Source organism: Aulonocara stuartgranti (genome assembly GCF_965226115.1).
Source record: "Aulonocara stuartgranti genome assembly, chromosome: 7".
In the NCBI taxonomy this organism is placed as follows: domain Eukaryota; kingdom Metazoa; phylum Chordata; class Actinopteri; order Cichliformes; family Cichlidae; genus Aulonocara; species Aulonocara stuartgranti.
In genome coordinates, this window is record NC_138945.1 from 30,909,796 (window position 1) to 30,932,354 (window position 22,559).

Below are 22,559 nucleotides of genomic sequence, written 5' to 3' on the forward strand. Positions count from 1 at the left end.
GGTCATTCCCTGAAAATATTGTCTGACATTAAAGTGGTCTGTGGTGCAAAAAAGGTTGGGGACTCCTGCTGTACAGTACAGAATGCGTTTAGCTTGTCGAATTTACATAAATCTTCGATCGCTAGCAGTGTAATTCTGAAGTGCTGTACTGTATGTTTGTAAGTTTTTTCCCAAACAAACACAACAATGCCGACGAAACGTTTTGCATCCTCAAATGCACCTTTTGGTTTCATTCCATAATACTGGACTTACGTTTTCTACGAAGGTTTGAACTCGAGTGTTTAAACAAAAGAGAAAAGTGTGAAAATGTTCATGCCTGTCTGAGAAAAGTGTATAAAGCATGTAGTGAGGGGTTTTACAGTCTTAGCATCTATAATAATTGTAAAAAAAATTAAGTTGGCTACTTCATGGATTTCACCTACCGCGGGTTATTTTTAGAACGTAACACCAGCGATAAACGAGCGACTGCTGTATTATTAATAGTAGTGGGACATCTAATTGATTAACATCAACATTGATTATTATGCACTATTATTTTTGTTCAAGGAGAGCAAAAAATATAAAACTCTCTCTCAGCTTGTTTGTTGCCAAAAATGGCCACTTTTTGTGTATGTTCACAAAATGCTATAAAATATATATTTCTTAGAATCAGAATCAGAATGATTTCTGATTCTGATTCTAATGTTTTCATGAAACTTCCTTTTTTTTCCCCATCTGAGCATCGGGGAAAAGGGTGTCTTGCAATTGTTGAGGTCACTAGTGTGTGCCTCATTTCTTCCAGGATCACTCTCTTTATATGTTTTAGTGGACTCCTAGTACTGCGAAGTGGTTTCATGGTACAAAGCGATTGTATTTCAAGATCTGGGAGACTGTAGAAATGAGCAGTGATGCCCTTCCTACCATCTTTCCAGAAAAATAAGTGATCTGGAAGCTGTTAGGCTTACTTACAGCAGCAGCACTAAACTCCAGGACACATTTACTAACGGTGTTTGTTGCTGTATGTGCTGCAGCTTTGAATTTTTTAATAATATATATTTTGTTAATATTTTGGCTATGATGTCTTGTTATGAAATGTACAAGAGTAAAAGTGTTTTTAGCATGTGCTTCAAAGCTAAGTTTGACTGGGAAACTCAAAGCTCAATAGTCTGTATCAACAGAAATTCACTGCAGCCTATGTAATATTTCATGCGTCATAATTTATTCTACTCGATCTTGCAAATACATATTTGTGTGGCAATGTCATGCACAACACACACAACTATTAGATCCTTAAGATCAAACCCGTGTCATTCTTTTGGTCCACTGCAGTGCAGTAGTCAAAAAAAAGAATAAGTGAAGTGTCCACAAATGGCCAGGATAGAGCCCAGAGTGTTAATGTTTAAAATGTATAAAAATATTATTGATTACAATTCTTTACTGTTAATATCAACAATAAGCTTTTTATTTTGAAATTACAAGTTAAAAAAAAAATGCTGTTACATTTACATTTAATGCTGTTACACTGTAATCCTTTATTATAAGTATGGACATAGAATCAAGTGAACAACATTTTGAAATAAGTTTAATTGGAATTTTGTACTATGCAAAAAAACAAAACAAAAAACAACAACAACGACATATTAAACAAACAAACAAACAGCCAGTGCCTTCATTTGTCCATTACATGTCAAACATAGCACTGACCCTTAGTCCCTGCTCATCAGCACATGCTTTCAAAAAGAGCTCCATGTCCTCTGCAAACTGAAAAACAAAGAGGAACAAGTCCCTTGCTCCAGTGTCTTCTTCCTCTGACATGTCTCTTAAGACCCTCTGCTGGTCCCCTTGATTTAAGGACAGATATTTTGGCATTGTTACGTGTGCCTTATTTTGGACAACCCACTGCACAGCAGGACGCAGATCTTCAACAACTGCTGGCTCCTGTGTCAGGCAAATGGGGATAAAAACATAGTTATTTCTCTGTTGCAGAACAGTTTTTTAACAGTTATTCAAATGTCACTAAACATGTAATTACACTACTGTTTAAAGTGAATACTGACCTGACTGACTTCCTGGAACTTGCGCTTTTTCAGTCTGAAAATGGGCACGTGTTGTCCTTCAAGCACAGCTTTGGCTTCCTCTCTCCAGTGTGCAAATAGCTTGCCAGAGCTTAACAGAAAATGTTGATATTGTTAAGGTGTGTAAACTTTGACACAACATAGAACAGAAGTCAAAATATAAATACCTCCTGAGATCAAAGTTCTCCATCAACAGCAAGCACCACCATTTACGCAAGTAGGGCATGTCTGACTGTAAAATATTAATATGAAACATATTTAACAACTTTCAAAAGATTCAAGACTCCATTGCTGTGAAAGTAAATAGAATACTTACTATAGTATAGTCAAATGAAGCATCCAGTGCCACGTACAGAGCAGACTATTTGGAAGAAAAAATAAAAATGTCATTTTTTTAGAAGCTTAAATTAGCTTCTGTATGAATCTCAAGAAGAGAAGAGAAAAATTACCATCAGCATGAAGATCCCACAGTCAACTCCATAGTCTTGGCTTGGAAAACCCTGTATTACATTGAAAATAAAGGCTCGTTAATAAAATCCCTTAAAAGAAGACTAGTGTAATTCATATTATTCACCATACACTTAAACTAGCACATACCTTCAAGTCAAAGCTCTTTTTTTCTGACCACTGCCCGGGAATGATCTTCACTGCAAGATTCCTTTTTTTTTTAAAGACAGTTACATTCACAAGTTAACAGATGTCATCATGATGGGTGTGAAATGTTTATTGCTAATAGCACCAACTGTAACTACAGGCCTTAGGAACACGACCTATACAAAACAGCATAACAAAATGAAAAAGTACAGTCACATGCTCACAGTTGGTCAAAATAAAGCATTTACAGCTTTAAGTTAAGGTTGGCATATTTTATAAACTAATTTTTATGATCATAATGTGAAGATGAGCCTATCCCAGCTGTCATAGGGCGACAGACTGGACAGGTCGCCAGTCTGTCGCAGGGCCAACACACCGGGACAGATAACCATTCGCACTCACATTCATTCACACTGTTACACCTAGTAGGAATTTGGATTATCCAATTAACCTATCCCCACAAGCTGCATGTCTTTGGACGGTGGGAGGAAGCCGGAGTACCCAGAGGGAACCCACGCAAACACGGGGAGAACATGCAAACTCCACACAGAAACTTGCTGATATAGTTTATAGAAAAACCATGTGAGTGTACTGTATGTGTGAACACTCAAGATCAGCAGAACATGATCTGGGATGCACTTAACCTGGAACGCTGAACAGGTTCCTGAAAACTCCGGAACAAACCAAAAATGCTTATAAAAATGTGACCTCAAAAGTGAAACATATTGTTGGCCACCAAATCCTGCCTTGGTGTATAATGGGTCAAGAAAGAGGATTTCTCTTTTAGGTGGCTTCAGTACCTAAAAGACAGTTAGCCATGACTTCAAACCTGCAAACAATGTCATTGCAAGCGATCACAATCAAAGACTTTTGAAACTGCGTCATAAAAGCTTGAATACATGTAACCCACATAAAAATAAAAAGAACTGCGTCTATAACTAAATTGGAATCTTAAATTCCAACTGGAGCGTGTCCGTGAAGGCATCGTGCGTCATGACGCACGCCACGCCGCGAGGCTGCACATGCCTGTTGTGACCAATCACATTCGCGAGGCACCGATATATGCCTTCCGGGTTGTCGCCTCGAAACGACGCGGGGGAGAGGCGTTAGCGGATGGAAGCAACAGGTACGTGGGGCGAGCGCTTTTCGCTGTTTACTATCTTGACTTGTTTTGAATTAATTGTGGATTGCGTTCAACAGTATTTTGATACCGCCGTGGGTAGATGCGTGGGGCTCGTATGTGACATCGCACGTAGTGAATGGTGAGTGAGTCTGAATGTTTGTTTGTATTTGTAACCTGTATCAGTATGCCAGTGCTATTAGCTGATGGGATGGCTGAGGCTTACTGCATTACTACTGCTCTCACTTTATGTGGCTGTAGTTTTGTTATTTGAGATTGTCATTTGTTTTAATTCATTACAATGGTTGGATATGTATTTGTTGTATTTTCTCATGGATTTTATGTGTACACTGGAACTAAAGCTAGCTTGGGAAGTTTAGATGAATTTTGCTAATAGTGGTTTTGTGATTATAGTGCAGGCTAGTGGTGCCCTGGAGAGACCACAGCGACACCACTACTTTGGATGGCGAGCTAGGCCCAACGAGCCAGAACCCCAGCTACAACTTCCTGCGGTCTGGTAGGAGGCTGCTGCGGCCTACACTCTCCCCTCTTGGTTTAGTCCCCTAAATCTCACTTCTGAGATTTCAGCTTTGGAATCTTAGTGCTGATCATCCTACTTCAAATTTCAACCTGTCTAGACTGTCATACGCGTTGGACTTATATCACTCATGAAATAAACTTTATGGACATTGTTGCCAGAGGTTGGACGAGGTTCCTGCACTGCCGTGCAGCGGATATTTTACAAGCTTGAATTGTTTTATTTTTTCCTTGTCTGCAGATTTTGTAAATATTGGTGTTTGGTAATTGCACTTTATTTTCACTATAAATAACAATTGTAATCACAATATCTGTGGTTGTACGTTTATTGTACTTCACTCACCTCCTAGAGCCGAATCTGATATCTTCTGAATTAGCCCAACTATTCATAACCAACTTAAATTATTTTAGCTTATGTACTTGCTACATAAGACAAATTAGTGGCGAGCCAGCCAGGAGGTTGTGTCAAGTATAATATTGTTGTGTACATTCAGTCTCACTATCTCACCATATTACTATGAACATGGACTTGTTGGAGTCATTAGGTGTTAAAATACCAAACGCGGTGTTGGTCAGTGGCGTCCCCGCATATGTGGTTGAGGAGGTTGAAGATTTTCTTCTCCAGTATGGTGCTATTGAACGCTCCGTGCCAATAAACTCACCCGGCTCTGAGTTTAATAATATGCTCGTTGTTGAGTTTAAAACGGGGTCTGCTTTTGATTTATTGGGTCCGATTCTGCCGTATACATTTAAGCCCTTAAATAATGAATATCATATAAAAAGCTTGTCTAAAATCTATGCGGCTACTGTCGGGTGCACAAAGACTAAGACTTATTTAGCTGACTTAAAACAAGTAGCAAAACTGTCTGGTCAGGATTTTGCTGAAGTTCTCCAAGAACTAATGACCCAAATAAATGGAGCTGTTTCAGAACTGCGCCCAGGAAAACCAGAAGGGCTCAAGCAGGAATGCACTGCCGCATCTGAACACAAAATGGCTGCCACTCCGGATCGACAAACCCACAACATGGCTAGCCCTGTCACTTCTTCAGCTGCCCTACATCCTACAACAACAGAAGGACATTCTATCAGTATGTCTGCGGCTGAGTTGAATCCACCTGAAGTACAGAGGTATGTTGTGGAGCATATAGTAAAGAGCGAAGATGTAAACATACGCTCATCCCATAAGCTGTGCATGTTTTCTGGGAGACTACCACACCCACAGCATGAGGTGGACTATGATACATGGCGCTCTGGAGTGGATCTCATCTTAAAGGATCCAGCCATTTCAGAACTGCGAAGATCCAGACACATCCTTGATAGTCTTTTACCACCTGCAGCGGACATAATCAAGCACCTTAACCCCGACCTACCAGCAGAGACTTATATTCAACATCTTGATTCTGCTTATGGAATTGTACAGGACGGGGAAGAACTTTATGCGAAGTTCATGGACACGCTGCAGAACTCGGGTGAGAAGCCATCCGGCTACTTACAGCGACTTCAGGTGGCCCTGAGTTTAGCTGTTAAGCGGGGAGGGGTCAAGCAGGGTGAAGTGAACAGGCACCTGCTCAGCCAATTCTGTAGGGGATGTTGGGATAGTAACCTTATCTCTGAGCTCCAGCTGAAGCAGAGAAAATCCAACCCACCTTCTTTTGCAGAACTGTTACTCCTATTAAGAACTGAAGAAGACAGAGAAGCTAGCAAAACTCTGAGGATGAAGCAACATTTGGGAACACCAAGACACAGAGTTGTAGCTCAAGCTCAGTTCGCAGTAGAAGAAGAAAAGGGGGTCTGTGCTGCGTTGTCCACTCTCACCCAGCAGATGGCGGAGATACAAAAGCAACTTGCCGCCTTAACTGCCTCCCAGTCTCACCAGTCCTGTACTCCTGTTCCAAAGCAGCACCCGAAGCAAAGGACGGATACACAGGGGAATATATCACCTAACCCCAAGCCTGGTTTCTGTTTCAGGTGTGGGGAAGATGGACACATTAGACCACAGTGTGAGAACAGACCCAATCCCGCATTGGTCAATGCAAAACGCAAACAGTTCAGTGAAAAGAAACCAAAATGGCAGAAGCGGAATTCATCAACTGGACATTTAAACTAGATACAGTTTCTGTAATGGGACGTACAGGAACTGTGCAGGACCCACATTGTCCCGCAAAGGAGGAAAGGAACAAGGAGGAAATTGTTCACTGTGTAGACCTACACACTTGTCCGAAGGCAACTACAATGTTACCTCATGGGTTAGTTGGGTCAAGATGCACAACAGAGGTGACCCTAGCAGGCCATCCACAGAAATGCCTGCTTGATACAGGATCACAGGTTACTACAATACCTGTATCCTTTTACAACAATCATCTTCATGACCAACAAATTCAACCACTCCATGATCTTCTCCAGGTGGAAGGTGCTGCGGGTCAAACCATTCCATATCTTGGATACATTGAGGTTTCCGTCAAGTTCCCCAGAGATTTTGTTGGTGAAGAATATGAAGTAACAACATTGGCTCTAGTTGTTCCGGACGTACACCCTGACGTCCCCGCTACTGTGCTAATTGGGATGAACACCCTGGAACCCCTGTATGAACAGCATCTTAACCAGCATCCGAGCTATCAGCCTAGCACTCATGGGTACAGAGCGGTGTTGAAAACACTACAGCTGTCACACAAGCAGAAGGAGAATGGCAGCATTGGGAATGTGAGGCTACTAAGCAAAGCTCCAGTGCGTGTTCCGGCCGGCCGCACTATTGTCATCCAGGGCTCTGCCAAAGTTTCCACCCCGTTGTTTAGCCAGAGTGTTCTTCTACAGCATCCTGCTTCCACCTTACCTGGGGGGTTGTGTGTCAGCAGTTGTCTCATCAACTTCCCAGCTCTTTCTCCATACAAGGTTCCTGTGGTTATTACAAATGAGTCGGAGCAAGATACCTTCATTCCACCTCACAGTGTCATTGCGGATTTGGAAACCTACCACTGCATCTTGTCTGAACATCGCGTGACCCATCTTCCAGTCAGGAACACTACCACCAGCCTGAACTTTGATTTTGGTGATTCTCCACTGTCACCTGAATGGAGGACGCGAGTCATAGGCAAGCTGAATGACATCTCGGAGGTCTTTTCGCATCATGACTTGGATTTTGGATGTACATCAGCTGTCAAACATCATATTCCACTCCATGACAATACACCATTCAAGCAACGTGCCCGGCCAATCCATCCACAAGATTTCGAAGCTGTCCGCCGTCACCTGCGTGAGCTCCTGGAAGCCGGCATTATAAGGGAATCATCGTCTCCTTTTGCTTCGCCTATCGTGGTGGTCAGGAAGAAGAACGGTGAGGTCCGGCTGTGCATAGACTACCGGAAACTAAACCTTCAAACCATCAAGGATGCATACCCCTTACCTAATTTGGAGGAATCCTTTTCAGCACTCACTGGTTCTAAGTGGTTTTCAGTGCTCGACCTGAAGTCCGGTTACTACCAGATCCAGATGGAGGAGGAAGACAAGGCAAAGACTGCTTTTGTGACTCCTCTTGGGTTCTGGGAGTTTAACCAAATGCCTCAAGGTGTTACCAACGCCCCAAGCACCTTTCAGCGCTTGATGGAGCGATGCATGGGGGACCTTCACCTAAAGGAAGTGCTCGTTTTCCTGGATGATTTAATCATCTATTCGGACACTCTTGAGGAACACGAACGAAGGCTGCTGAGAGTCCTGAACCGGTTGAAGGAATATGGGCTGAAACTGGCACCGGAGAAATGTCGATTCTTCCAAAAGTCTGTAAAGTACTTGGGTCATATTGTCTCTGAGGAAGGAGTTCAAACAGATCCTGAGAAGATAGAGACCATCAAGACATGGCCGGTTCCCCAGACTCTGAAACAATTAAGATCTTTTCTGGGTTTCGCTGGTTATTACCGCCGGTTTATAAAAGACTATTCCGTCATTGCCAAACCTCTCAATGACCTGACTCGTGGATATTCTCCAGTTCAAAGATCAAAGACCCTGAAAGCTCACAAGATACCCACCTACAGGCCAAACCAACCCTTCGGGGAGAGGTGGGATACCAAATGTCAAGTTGCATTTGAAACCTTGATTGAGAAGCTTACAACTGCTCCGGTTCTTGGGTTTGCGGACCCGTCTCGTTCATACATTCTGCACACCGATGCGAGTGTGACCGGACTTGGAGCAGTGTTGTATCAAGAGCAAGAGGAGAAACTCCGGGTCATAGCTTATGCTAGCCGCGGATTGTCGCAGAGTGAGAGCCGTTATGCAGCCCACAAGCTGGAATTCCTCGCCCTTAAGTGGAGTGTGACCGAGAAATTCCAAGATTACCTGTACGGGGCAGATTTTACAGTGGTGACGGACAGTAATCCACTGACCTACGTTTTGACAACAGCTAAACTGGACGCTACTGGACACCGTTGGTTGGCTGCATTGTCAACGTACTCCTTTAAACTTCTGTACAGAGCTGGCAAACAGAATTGTGACGCTGATGCGCTTTCGCGGCGACCTTACTCCTGCTCCAGTGATGAAGTTTCTAATGACCATGAACTCATTCGTCAGTTCATTTCTCAACACACAGCTGATTCTGATGTCCTTCCAGAAGAGACTGTGAGAGCAATCTGCCAAAGTCATTTGGTCAGAGCCACACGGCCGGGTGACTGCAGTGAGGTTGGCTTCACACTTGTCGAGTCTTTGTCAGTTCAAATGGATACCATCCCTGACAGTTACTGTTCCGAGGACTGTCATCAGCTGCCTGTCGGTTCTACTCTTAACATCAAAGAGAAACAACACTCAGATCCCTGCATTCGAGAGCTTATTCACCAGCTTGAGACGGGGAACAGGGTTCCACCAACAGCTAGAGCTGAGCTCCCTGAACTTCCGTTCCTGCTCAGAGAATGGTCCAGGTTGGAGCTGGTGGATGGAGTCCTGTACAGGAGGAGACGGGACAATGGAGACCTTTTATATCAGCTTGTCCTTCCAGAGGAGTTGCGGCCATCAGTCCTGAAAAGCCTCCATGAGGATATGGGCCATATGGGGATTGAACGTACACTTGACCTTGTCCGTACGAGATTCTACTGGCCTAAAATGGCAAAGGATGTTGAGCAGAAGATTAAGACTTGTGGCCGCTGTGTGCGCCGAAAAGCCCTGCCGGAAAAAGCTGCTCCACTTGTCAGCATAAAAACATCTCGACCCCTTGAGCTTTTGTGTATGGATTTTCTTGCTCTTGAGCCTGACACTAGTGGCACTCGTGATATCTTAGTCCTGACTGACCATTTCACTAAATTCGCTGTTGCCATTCCAACACCCAATCAAAAGGCAAGAACTGTGGCGAAGTGTTTATGGGAGAATTATATCATTTATTATGGCATTCCTGAGCGAATTCATACCGACCAAGGGCAAGATTTTGAGTCAAGACTAGTAAAAGAATTGTGTGAGTTTGCAGGCATTCAGAAGAGCCGTACAACCCCTTACCATCCGAGGGGAAATCCAGTGGAGCGATTTAACAGGACGTTGCTGGCAATGTTGGGGACCTTGGAGACAAAACAAAAAACAAGGTGGAAGGAGCATGTGAAACCGCTGGTTCACGCCTATAATTGTACCAGGAACGAGGTTACAGGGTTTACTCCTTACGAACTCATGTTCGGTAGAACACCTCGTCTACCTGTGGACCTGGCGTTCAATCTGCCACTGCGGGAATCCCAGCAAAAGAGTCACTCACAGTACATTAAGTCACTCAAATCGAGATTGGAGGAAAGTTTCAGTATTGCCTCCAGTAACGCTACAAAGGCTGCCGACCGAAATAAGAAACGCTTTGACAATCGTGTGATACCATCAGCATTGGAACCAGGTGATCGTGTGCTTGTGAGGAATGTCCGCCTTCGAGGGAAGCATAAACTTTCAGATAAATGGGAGGAAGAAGTTTATGTGGTTGTCCATCGGGCTGGGGACCTCCCGGTCTACAAGGTAAAACCTGAGAACAGCGATGGACCTATGCGGACCCTTCACCGCGACCTCCTCCTTCCATGCGGCCTCCTCACGGGCAGTGAGGTTAACTTGGAATCACCAGAGCAATCGCTTCCTCACAGGCCAAGAACTCGGCAGCAGAACCCGGATTTAAATTTCTTCACAGAACCTCTGGTTGAGGATGAGGATACAGGAAGCTTGGTTTCATTATATGTTAATCCTCCAACGTTGCACTTCACTGTGGAAAAACAGAATCATTTTCCAGATTCATCTGACGGTGGGAGCCTAGGACCACTGATTTTGGATCCTTCAGTTGAAGTGGAAGTGCAAGGAGAACCAGCCTCTGTGTCCAGTGTTCTTCCTCCAGCAGTGGAGTCTGGTGGTGGGCAATCTGACTCTGATGTGGAAGACATTTTGCTTGAACTTATTGAAAGTCACCCTGAAGATAGAAATAGCTTACCTGGAAGTGGAGACATACTTGTCAACATTCCTGTCGTTGCTGTTGAAGATTCTCCTGAAGAGTCTAGTGTTATTGAACAGGACACCGACATAGGTGACGGGCTAAGACGTTCACAACGACAAAGAGCACCACCTGATCGACTTCACTATTTCACTCGTGGTAATCCTCTGGTTTCCGTTGTCCAAACGATGTTGCATAGTCTTTCCAATGCATTGGGCCATAATGCTAGCCGTCCTTCGTCTGTTCACGTTGTCTAGCGTTTAACATGCGACGGGACGTGCATGGTTAAGGCGGGGAGGATGTAACCCACATAAAAATAAAAAGAACTGCGTCTATAGCTAAATTGGAATCTTAAATTCCAACCGGAGCGTGTCCGTGAAGGCATCGTGCGTCATGACGCACGCCACGCCGCGAGGCTGCACATGCCTGTTGTGACCAATCACATTCGCGAGGCACCGATATATGCCTTCCGGGTTGTCGCCTCGAAACGACGCGGGGGAGAGGCGTTAGCGGATGGAAGCAACAGGTACGTGGGGCGAGCGCTTTTCGCTGTTTACTATCTTGACTTGTTTTGAATTAATTGTGGATTGCGTTCAACAGTATTTTGATACCGCCGTGGGTAGATGCGTGGGGCTCGTATGTGACATCGCACGTAGTGAATGGTGAGTGAGTCTGAATGTTTGTTTGTATTTGTAACCTGTATCAGTATGCCAGTGCTATTAGCTGATGGGATGGCTGAGGCTTACTGCATTACTACTGCTCTCACTTTATGTGGCTGTAGTTTTGTTATTTGAGATTGTCATTTGTTTTAATTCATTACAATGGTTGGATATGTATTTGTTGTATTTTCTCATGGATTTTATGTGTACACTGGAACTAAAGCTAGCTTGGGAAGTTTAGATGAATTTTGCTAATAGTGGTTTTGTGATTATAGTGCAGGCTAGTGGTGCCCTGGAGAGACCACAGCGACACCACTACTTTGGATGGCGAGCTAGGCCCAACGAGCCAGAACCCCAGCTACAACTTCCTGTGGTCTGGTAGGAGGCTGCTGCGGCCTACACTCTCCCCTCTTGGTTTAGTCCCCTAAATCTCACTTCTGAGATTTCAGCTTTGGAATCTTAGTGCTGATCATCCTACTTCAAATTTCAACCTGTCTAGACTGTCATACGCGTTGGACTTATATCACTCATGAAATAAACTTTATGGACATTGTTGCCAGAGGTTGGACGAGGTTCCTGCACTGCCGTGCAGCGGATATTTTACAAGCTTGAATTGTTTTATTTTTTCCTTGTCTGCAGATTTTGTAAATATTGGTGTTTGGTAATTGCACTTTATTTTCACTATAAATAACAATTGTAATCACAATATCTGTGGTTGTACGTTTATTGTACTTCACTCACCTCCTAGAGCCGAATCTGATATCTTCTGAATTAGCCCAACTATTCATAACCAACTTAAATTATTTTAGCTTATGTACTTGCTACATACATCTCAGACACATAGCAAAATTCTAATAGTTTGTATGTGTCAAAAAACAAGACTTACACACAACTGGAAATGACTAGGTGTCCAGAGAGGGAGAACTATGATGTGCATCCTCTGAGCATCAGTCTGAAACAGAATTGTATTTTTAAGTATCCTGTATATGAACTCTCACCAAAGTTATAAAAAAAATCATTTTGATTACTTGCTTGTTTCTTTAAAGGACGGTACACTTACAGGAAAGGACTGCAATGGATCACAGCCATAGGGTGCAAGCCAAGTCCGGGTGACATACAGATTTTCTATGTAAATGCTTATCCCCTAGAATGTAAAAAAAAAAAAACATTTAAAACAACAACTCTTTAAATTAAAGCTTGACAATCATCATATACAACATACAGTACCTTTGACTGAACAATTTTGGTGATAAGCTCAAAACAGCCATTTCCAATCTAAAACAGAAAAAATCATGAAAAAAAATGAATGTACACTTTATTATTTCATATTCATAGGAGAAAAAAATACTTACAGTCAATTCCATTTGTTTGTTTAAACCCAGTGTCCAAAAATCTGCCCGTGTGAGGCATCCAGAAGACGTTTCAACAATCAGCTCATCTTTGGGTCTGCTGATGTCCAGAACATAGTTGAGCTAAAAAAAAACAGATGGTGTCATAGACTGTGGATGACAAAATCAGATAAGCACTAAAAGTTGCACTTTGCGACATCTGAAAACTTTAACATACAAGCTGTTGTTGGCCAGGGTGCGGTACAAAACACCATGATGAACGGCTGGCCAAAATGTTCTCAAGCTTTGTCAGAGCTTCGCACGGTGGTCCACACAGGTCAGGAAAAGTTGCATCTGTTGACCTTCTATTGGCTTTCTTGTTGTCAACTCTTTCCTGAGGTTCTATAGGGATTTTAACAGGTTTCAGACAAAACACTACATAGAATGCATATTAAATGCATACAAATGCAAGAAAAATAAGCACTATTTATAGAAGGAAATTCATTTGAAACAGCATGTAACAAATTCATTTATGAGCCATCAACTACAACAAGATAATGAATGCAAGATTATTATTTCACCTATATATGACAATCACTATTCAAATTAAGAAATTTTACCAGTGTCACCAGACATTGAAGGTGCTGGGTTCAACACCGTTTCTGTGATTTCTCTGGGTTTATTGCACACCTGTGGGGCTAGGTACACAAAGAAAAGAATATACACACACAGATAGGAACAAATCTAACATGTAAACAATGGTAGCGTTCTGGTCATGAGACAATGCATGTACTTACCTACAACAGCTTGACCCAGTGCCGACAATGAGATATTGATCTGTGTGTTTCTCTGCCATGGAGCACGATGAAAAAACATTAAAATAAGAAGGAATGTTGTTGTAACGCAAAAAAAGTGGCAACATGATCATTGTAAGAAAACTAGACGATTCCTAGAATTATGAAATCACTAACGGCAAATTTATTTAAGAAAGACTCTGTCCCAACCTTTGCGATCAACTTGCAAGACTTCCACGGTATCCATGTGTGTTTACGGCTACTGTGGAGGTCACGTGTTTCCGGTTACTGTGGAGGTCACGTGTTTCCGGTTACTGTGGAGGTCACGTGTTTCCGGTTAGTGTGGAGGTCACGTGTATCCGGTTACTGTGGAGCTCCACAGTGGCTGCAGCCAGACCCTTCTCAAATTAGCCGTACCCGTTGTTCCTCTCCCCGAACCTCTCCAGGTTTCGGCTCTTGACGGCAGCCCACTGATTACGGTGACTCACTGCACTCGAACCATCACACTCACCCTCTCTGGCAATCACTCGGAGCAGCTCAGTTTATTTCTTTTTAAATCTCCTGATGCTCCCCTTGTGTTGGGCTATCCCTGGCTGCCACAACGTAATCCGCAGATCGACTGGGCCAAGGGCCGTATTTCAGGGTGGAGCAGTCAGTGTCACGCTTTGTGCTTACGCTCCGCTACTCTGGGTGCGACGGTCTCAGGCCTGTTGCACCTCCTCATTTGTCTGGTGTTCCGCCTGAGTATCATGACCTGGCCCAGGTTTTTAGCAAAGACAAAGCCTCCTCGCTTCCGACCCATCGCCCGTATGACTGTGGCTTTGATTTGATTCCCGGCGCTCCCTTGCCCACCAGTCGGCTTTATAACATCTCCAAGCCCGAGCGGGAGTCGATGGAACATTAATGACTCCTTGCCAGCCAGCATCATTCGACCCTCCACTTCACCTTTGGGCGCGGGTTTTTCTTTGTGGCAAAGAAAGACAAGACGCTCCAGCCGTTTATTGATTTCCGGGGTTTGAATAAAATCACGATTAAGAACAAATACCCCTTGCCCTTGCTGGCGTCCACCTTTGAGCTCCTCCAGGGCGCCACAATTTTTTCCAAATTGGACCTCGGCAATGCTTACCACCTGGTGCGAATTCGTGAAGGGGATGTATGGAAGACAGCGTTCAATACTGACCTTGGGCATTTCGAATAACTGGTGATGCCTTTTGGGCTCACCAATGCCCCTGCTGTTTTCCAGGCTATGATTAATGATGTGCTGGGTGATCTCATTAACCACTGTGTCTTTGTCTACCTAGACGACGTCCTTGTGTTTTCCCAGAGCCCGGCGGAATATGTGGAGCATGTGAGGCTCGTACTGCAGCGCCTATTGGAGAATCGCCTGTTTGTGAAGGCTGAAAAATGTGAGTTCCATGTTCCGACTTTGTCTTTCCTGGGCTTTATATTGCAACACGGGCGGCTGCGTCCACTCTATAACAACCGTGACACCAACATTGTTTTGGCAACACACTATTACACACCTATTCAATATTGATTTTAGTGACCTCCGGTTGACGTGACCTCCGGTTTTTCAAGGGTGCAAAGCTGAGTCTCCAATTCAGTGATCTGGCCTCCAGAGCCGCAAATAGGCTACATTTACTACAAGTATCATTACTGCTAAAGGAGGCTGAGAGGTAACTAAACATCTGTGTCATGGTCCTGGGTCGTGCGACCCAGTGCTTTGTGTTTAGTCTATTTTGATGTTATTGTTTGTTTAGGTTCATTAAGTTATTCCAGCTCATTTGTAATTATATCACCCTTGTATTAAGCCTCCCTTGCCCTTCATGTGTTTATGTCTGTGTGTCTTGTGTTGTCAAGTTCATGCTGTCGCTTCCCCTGTACTCCGTCTCCCTGGTTCGTGCGTCTACCTGTCATGAGTCATGTCTGCATGGTTATGTTTAGTTCATGTCATGTCTAATCTCCATGTTTCCTGTTTTACTTTGAAAGTCTGTATTCAATGTCAGTGTATTTAGTTTCACCTCTCCTGTCCTGTCGTTAGGTTCATGTGTGTCAGCTGTGCTCCCATGTGTGGCCACTTCCCCTGATCATCCCTCATGTGTATTTAGTCTCTGTGTTTCATGTAGTCTGTGTCGCGTCGTCTGTGTTCTCACCTCCATGTTTTCACGGTCAGTCTTTTCAGTGATCATCTTAGTCTCTGAGTTTTCTTAGTTTGTCACAGTATTAGTTTTCCCAGTTTAGCTATAGTCTAGTCACGCTATCCCTACTTTGTTTGTACACCTTGTCTCCAGCCATAATAAAGGCTCGCTTTCTGTTAAGTTCACTGCCGTCTACTCACTTGTGTACGCACCTGGGTCCATTACACACACCACCGCACGGCCTGTCTCTGCAGACCGTGACAATCTGACACAAAGAGAAAAAATGTGCAGCAGGGACAGATAAAGAGGTCATGCTGCTAGCGAGTCGGCTAGCTAATATAAGCTAGCGAAACCAGTGAGTGAGTACTGAGACTATAAATTAGCGAGTGAATACACAGAGATTGTGCTTCGGATGAAGCATGTGAAGATTACCCCCAGTGAAATTACAAGTTATCTAAAAGTTTTTAATTAAATTCCTATGCAGATAAGCTACACAAAAACACTGTGTTGTAACAGGGACAGGAAGTGATACTCTACCACAGAGAGAATGAACACCAAGTGACAGCGCTGATGATTTTGTGCAGAGGATCCATGCATCCTCTAATCTAATTAGTGTGCTTAACAACTCCACTTCTACTTTTCACAGTTTTTTTTCTTCGCACTGAGTTCATCTTGTACACTATCTGTCCATTGGAAAGCACTGCATCTTGATACAAGTGTGCCTTACAACAAAAGAAAGTGTAAACATAGGAGGGCTTCTCTAGTAGCACTGCTAAGAAATTTCCTAATATATCTGCCCCCATGCACTACACATTTTCACATTTTGTTGTGCATGGGTAATCATTTCCTCTTGTTATCTGTGTGGAGGGCACATTATTTGGTCTACTCTCAGTCAACCTTATGTGACTACAAATTTATCAGTTTGCAAAGTCTTGATGAAAAAAACAAATCTTTAAACTTAACTTCCCTCTTGTTGTCTCACCTTCACCCACTCCTTTGCACTCTATATCCCTCTTGTATCTCAGCTCCCCCTTCTTTCCATCTGTTTCCATTTCCTCTATCTTTTGTCCTTCTGTGTGATCTGTTGCTCCTCGGGGTGACGTTTTGGGGCAGATTGATGGTGTTCAAGCCTGACTCTGGTCAGTGAGGTCTTGCTTCATCACACATATTTTCTAATTTCTCCCTCTCTTTCTCTCTCCTTACTATAATTCCCACTCTGAACCTATTTTATCAATTTTCCTCCACCCCCTTCCCTTCCCCACAGCCCTGCAATCCAGCAGCTTGTCCTACCTTCTCTCTTCTCTATGTGGGGACCATCTCTTTTTCTTTTTGTCCCTACATTCTTTCTGCTCCTTCCATCTTTCCGGGCACTCCCCCACACCCTTCATCTGCCCTGACAGATTAATAGTTTTCCTGTCCTACAGAAAAACCTACAAAGACTTGTCTCTCCCTTGACAACACTAAACTATGACTCTTTCACTTCTTTCTTAGTCTTCTTTTCCATCTTTTTTCCTCTCCCCCTCACACCCAGTGACCTGTGCTTCCTCTGGGCACACTATACTAGACATTAATAATCCTTACTACCATTTTGTTCTGTTAAGATGCTTACTGGCCCTACTTTCTACTTTTCTTTACTTTTTTATTTCCAATAAACACTTTTTAAGTGAAGGTATGTAAAATTATCCAAGTAAGGTAAAATGACTATGTGATTTGATAGAACAGTAGTCTATGCACTGTCTTTTTTTTTATTTTTTAAATTTTTCCTATAGTACCAGTTTTACTTCCACAGATTGCTTTTCTGAGATACTGACTTTCTTCACAGATAAGTACATTTGAGAGTGTCAGTATCTTTCAGTATATACTGGTGGTTTTGGTTTTTCAAAATAATTGTTGCAAAATAATTCACAAATGATTTTGTGCAATTGTAAAATGAGTTAGACATATCTTTGGAACTTCATTTGCTTCAGTAATGTCATGTTAAAGTAGAAACAAACCATTATTTCTTTAAGATTTTAACCTTGATTTATGCCCCTTTTCGCATTTCATAGGTATAACTAAACATAGAAAGGAGAATAACAGCAAATCAATACAAACGTGTTCTTAGTACAAGTTTCATTCCATGATGAAACTTTTCTGTCCTGGTTTAAGTGACCACAATGCCCCCAGCCACACCGGATCACTGAATGACTTGACCAGTATGAAATTCTGCTAATATTAAGCTACATTTTCCATTAAAATAGTTTAAAAAAAAAAACATATAAAAAGCTAAATTCTCGACACCTGAGATAATACATAAAAGCCTACAGCATGACTAGCTTTTGCAAGATGATGATTTCACAGCCAGCATATTTTTACATTAGGTTTCTGTGTAAAATTAAATAACTGCTACAATGCCTCTTATGAGCTGTGAATCATTTAACTGACATAAAACTTCCATAGTACACTGACAATCATGCAAATCTTTGAGTACATAAAAAAAAAAAGTTTTACTGATTTTTTCCACATAGGGCTTTTTTAACAGCTCCCGAGTCTCCTAGAAAAACATACAAACTTGGCCACATTGCGCTGGAATGACTAGGGGTTGTAAAAGAAGGAGAACATCGGTTTTACATCTCAATCATGTCTGATTTATGATGGCTTCTCTCTGCAAGGGATTCTGCACCTGTGGGTAATATCCTTTAAGTGTGTCTGTCTGTGTCTGAGTGTGTGTATGTGAACACATATGAAGCCGTGTGATAACTAGTCACAGTAGGGAAAGAGTATGTGTAAAAGGAGACTAAAACAAGACTTTCCTATGTACACAGATGTGCAAAGATGCACATTTACATGCACATTTGAAGAAAAAAAAACAGTCACTGAGCAAGCAACCACAAGACATTTCCTGCCTATGAATCAGGCTGATGATGGAAAGTGTAGCTTTTCGATTGCTGAACAAGTGGCCCAGATGATGCACTTTGATTGTGCAGCATTCACTCACTGCACAGTCAATCTCAAAGCAGCGGGAAAGAAGAAATCAGCTCTCTTTTTTGAAAATAGCAATGGATCCTGACGGCCTGGAGGGTCCTTAGAGTAGAAGGACATGAATAGATCGGACAAAGAATCGATGAATAGATAGAGAATATGGAGACAAATTTAACAGATTCAAGGTTTGGGGAATGAAAAAAGGGATGAGCAAACATGCAAATGTGGGCTTACATGACTGAGAAGAATTGGTAGGAAAAAAAGTCCTAGTGATTAAAAAAAAAGATGTAATGGCTGATAAGTCTGTTGATTGATGGATGAGTGAATGGGTGTAGTGAATGTTGGGGTTTAGGGAAGGATGAATGGAGCCAGGGATGGTAGGAGACAAATAATAATGATAAAGGCAGACTGACAGTTAAATGAATTGCTCTATTTTTCTCTGGCTGTGGACAGTAAAAGCCAAATGTTTTTTAATAATAATTTGAAAGTAGAAGCATACCAAGGGAATGTTCTTTTGCTGGATGGTCTTATTGTTAGCTCTGGCCCCAGATGAGCTTCTCATAAAATGGTGGGGACAAATAAGAAGGAAAATAAATTTTTACATCCTGCAAAAATGGTAATTTTTGCCTTGCAGTCTTTTACACATGATCCATTCCAACAGAAGAAGCATGTTTGCTGACCTGGAACTCATTATGTTATATGTTATGTATTATATGGTACTGGTGAATCACAGATGTTCATCACTTTGGCTCATGTCAAGATCAGTTAAGTTACTATGCTGTCGTTGTAACCTAAACCAGAAATTGTGAGTATAATGATGAATAAACAGTTAAACAACTGTTTTTCCTTTTTACAACAGTCCATCAATAAGCAGGAACTGAGGAAACCTGTTGTTCAACCTTTGGGAGAGGAATGTTGTCCCATTTTGGCCTGATGTAGGATTCTAGCTGCTCCACAGTCCTGACTCTTCTTCATTGTGTTTTTCATTTGACAATGTACTAAATGCTTTTAATTATTGAAAAGTATGGACAAAAGGCAGGCCAATTCACTGTTAGGGTGCCTGGGTCGTCGACCCAGTGTTTTGTGTTTTTGGTTCTTTGATTTTGTTTATTTCATTATATTCTAGCTTTGCCTTATGGGTTATAGGTTTATTCTTAGTTTAGGTTTTTGGTGTGGGTTTGGTAGAGTTTTAGTGTTGTGGTTTTCTGTCTGTGATCCATAGTTGCTGTCTCCCCTGTCTCCTGTATCCCCATTCAAGTCTGTGTCTCTGTGTTATGTTTCCTGTTTTACTTTGGAAGTCCGTGTCTCATGTTAATGTGTCTGGTTTTGCTTCCTTTGTCTCGTTAGGCCTGAGTTGCCCCAGCTGTGTTTCCCTCCTGTTACTCATTCCCTGATGCTCCCTCTGTGTATTTAAGCCCTGTGTTTCTCTGTGTCTGTGTTGCGATCTACCCTCATCTTGCTGTGTGGTCTGTCTGTCTGTCTGTCTGTCTGTTTATCTGTTTATTTTGGATTCGCACTTTTGTAACTTGTTTGAGTTCAGCATTAAAGCTGTATTTAAGTTCACCTTTTGTCTCCGAGTGTCTGCACTTTGGGTCCTTCATACCACCACTCCTGCCTGCACACAGCCTGCACATGACATTCAGCACATTGAGTCTTCAACTGATAGGGATGTGCGGATCGATATTGAAATATCAATTCTTCCGATACCAGTAATTTATGTTCTAGAATCGACTCTCATATTAAAATATCGATATTTTAGTACTTTGGGGTAAATTTGTAGTTTTTCATTAACAGGAACACAGTGGAAAGAAACTACATCATTCGGATTGTCTAAATTGGAAGGAACTACTTCCTCTTACGCCTTTCATAGTCATATGCGAAACACGGCTGTATAAATGTGTCGCAGCCCCTGGCGTGCGCACTCACAACAATGGCTGAGCGTAAACGGAGTAATGTGTGGACGTATTTTACCTTCACAAACAGCCAAGACATGGTTTGTGATACATGTGGCAAGACAGTGTTGTGGCAACACCACTAGCCTCGTCAAACACCTCAGAGTAAATCATATCACAGAATATGACGAGCTTATGTTGAGGCGAACTGAAGAGGAGGAGAGGGACAGGTGCTGCTAGGGCGAGACAGACGTTTGTCAGAGTCCTTTAGTGCTGCAGGCAGCAACATGCTCAAATAACGCACAACTTCAGGTTTTTTATTTCTATATGATAATTCTGCATCGTTAAGCAGTAAGAACAAGTAGTCTGATGTCCTGTAATCATTATGAAGCTATATTATTATTACAATTACATAATGCAATTATATATTGTATTATGAAATACAATGAAACATTAATTTTTTGTACAGAGTATCGGATCAGTATCGTTGATACCACCCTGAATTTTACTTGGTATCAGATCAGAAAGCAAATCAGTGGTATTGCACATCACTATCAACTAAAGCTAATCTGTTTTAGTAGATGCAGTATGAAGTTTTAGCTTTGTTTTGCTGAAATATGCAGGAACTTCCCTGACAACCTGTTTGCCTTTCAGCATTGATTGTGCCTTTACAGATTTCTAGTTGCCTCCAAAGGTAGTGATGCATCCTCATTTTATCAGCAGGGATGGGAAATGAAAAGAATTCAGTGATTCTGACTGCATTATCAATACAATTTATCGATTTGATTTCTTATCATTTCTCTTATCAGTTCTCATTGGCTCTGCTTTGAGAGTCACCACCATGGGTGAGCTGCATATTATAGATATTTGTGCAAATTAATTGCATGATGTGTGCACATGCTTTCTTTGTTCCATTGTGAATAAAATATGAGTTTGACATTTGCCAATCATTATATTCTGGTTGTTTTTTTTTTTTTTTTTACGAAGCAACCAAACTATTGCGCAGTTGTTTTTTTAAATATTTTACTTTGAATTGAATTTAAAGGATTTTTTTTTATTTAATAAACATTTACTAAACTATCATACAAATGTTGCTACTGTGGCTAAATTCTATGACTGACAAACTGAAATTTGGCTGCAAGATGATGAGCTGGCAGATTAGTCGCTGTGCCACTTGATGCAAATGAGAGCACAGTTGGTTTGCTACAAATCTTTAATAAATCTCCATAGTTATCTTCTGCTTCTGACATCTCTGGCTATGTCAAAAAAAAGAATGTGAACATTTGTCTGTTTGGCAACCACAATTTTGATTTTAGACAGCCGTAGCTTTCTCACAGTATGTAATTATTCGTTGTTCAGTTAACAACAAATCATTGAGAGGAAATAGGGAGTTTCTATCAACCTAGTTTGGAGCCACTTGGCTGTATGCAGAAACTCAGCCTGTCACATTACATTATTTTCCACATGAAAGAATTTATCGCCCTCCAGAACGTAAAAATCAGATAACTTTGGTTTATATACTGAATCACAGAAACAACCTAAAACGAAGGTGATTTATTTTGTCTATAAAAATCATGAAACGTGAATGCTCTTGGTGAAACTGAAATCTGCATGTGGGCTGTGAGAGGAGAAAATGACAGAAGGTTGATGATCTGGTGCCACTTAATGGAAATGAAGACTGAACTGGTTTGTTTGTAAGAGATTGTCTACATCAGAGTGTGCCCATAACAATTCTTGCTGTCACTGTGTGCTAAACATTTGTCAGTTTGGCAGACTTTCTCTTGGGATGCCTCTTCCAACATGACATTGCTTTGGAGAATTATTTTTGACAGTTTTTTTTTTTATTGTGCATCTGGGAGTTTATGAGAGATGAGATATGGCAAAAGCACTTTAGGAGAAGAGTGCAAAAGTAATTAGAGATGCCATTGGTAAAATGTAATGCCTTGATGCAAGCCCAAGTGTCTTGGGGAAATTCAGTGAATTTCCTCCAGTTTCTGCTGCTCAACAACTGAGTAAATAAGTTGACTGTTGAACATTGCATGATATATATCTTGTTTATTC

The 22,559-nt window shown here is 42.0% G+C and overlaps 3 protein-coding genes across 5 annotated transcripts in view; 2 read left to right on the forward strand and 1 right to left on the reverse strand.

Moving 5' to 3' along the window:
* Window positions 1-22,559, forward strand: part of LOC309712041 (uncharacterized protein) — a gene marked incomplete at its 3' end in the record, with an annotated part of 42,270 nt that overhangs the window by 6,357 nt on the left and 13,354 nt on the right. The window contains exon 3 of the mRNA XM_082542624.1: window positions 14,809-14,913. Within this exon, the coding sequence (XP_082398750.1) occupies window positions 14,809-14,913 (105 nt within the window). The remainder of the gene's footprint in view (window positions 1-14,808; window positions 14,914-22,559) is intronic.
* Window positions 1,478-13,786, reverse strand: LOC309709918 (uncharacterized protein). Its single transcript, XM_082538901.1, has 15 exons — window positions 13,718-13,786; window positions 13,511-13,562; window positions 13,334-13,411; window positions 12,952-13,115; window positions 12,738-12,857; window positions 12,613-12,660; window positions 12,446-12,529; window positions 12,272-12,337; window positions 3,357-3,448; window positions 2,652-2,712; window positions 2,504-2,554; window positions 2,371-2,415; window positions 2,222-2,286; window positions 2,037-2,145; window positions 1,478-1,917 (listed from the first exon to the last, which is right to left on the reverse strand). The coding sequence occupies exons 3-15, from the start codon at window positions 13,347-13,349 to the stop codon at window positions 1,660-1,662; spliced, it is 1,179 nt and encodes a 392-aa protein (XP_082395027.1). The 5' UTR covers window positions 13,350-13,411; window positions 13,511-13,562; window positions 13,718-13,786; the 3' UTR covers window positions 1,478-1,659.
* Window positions 9,876-12,216, forward strand: LOC309709910 (uncharacterized protein). 3 transcript variants are annotated; one of them, XM_082538889.1, is made up of 3 exons: window positions 9,876-11,252; window positions 11,327-11,388; window positions 11,661-12,216. In XM_082538889.1, exon 1 carries the CDS (start codon window positions 9,940-9,942, stop codon window positions 10,981-10,983), a length of 1,044 nt encoding a protein of 347 aa, XP_082395015.1. In that variant the 5' UTR covers window positions 9,876-9,939; the 3' UTR covers window positions 10,984-11,252; window positions 11,327-11,388; window positions 11,661-12,216. The 3 variants fall into 3 exon arrangements, with proteins under 3 accessions (XP_082395015.1, XP_082395014.1, XP_082395016.1); XM_082538888.1 differs by having other exon boundaries at window positions 9,876-11,388; XM_082538890.1 differs by lacking the exon at window positions 11,327-11,388.

What these genes read in the sequence shown, in the direction of transcription:
- LOC309709910 (XM_082538888.1), top strand. Translation starts at nt 9,940, where the DNA reads ATGTTCGGTAGAACACCTCGTCTACCTGTGGACCTGGCGTTCAATCTG.
- LOC309709918 (XM_082538901.1), bottom strand. An exon ending in AAAAGAGCTTTGACTTGAAG is followed by an intron (nt 2,555 to 2,651) that starts GTATGTGCTAGT and finishes AATGTAATACAG; the next exon opens with GGTTTTCCAAGCCAAGACTA. An exon ending in AGTTCCAGGAAGTCAGTCAG is followed by an intron (nt 1,918 to 2,036) that starts GTCAGTATTCAC and finishes TGCCTGACACAG; the next exon opens with GAGCCAGCAGTTGTTGAAGA.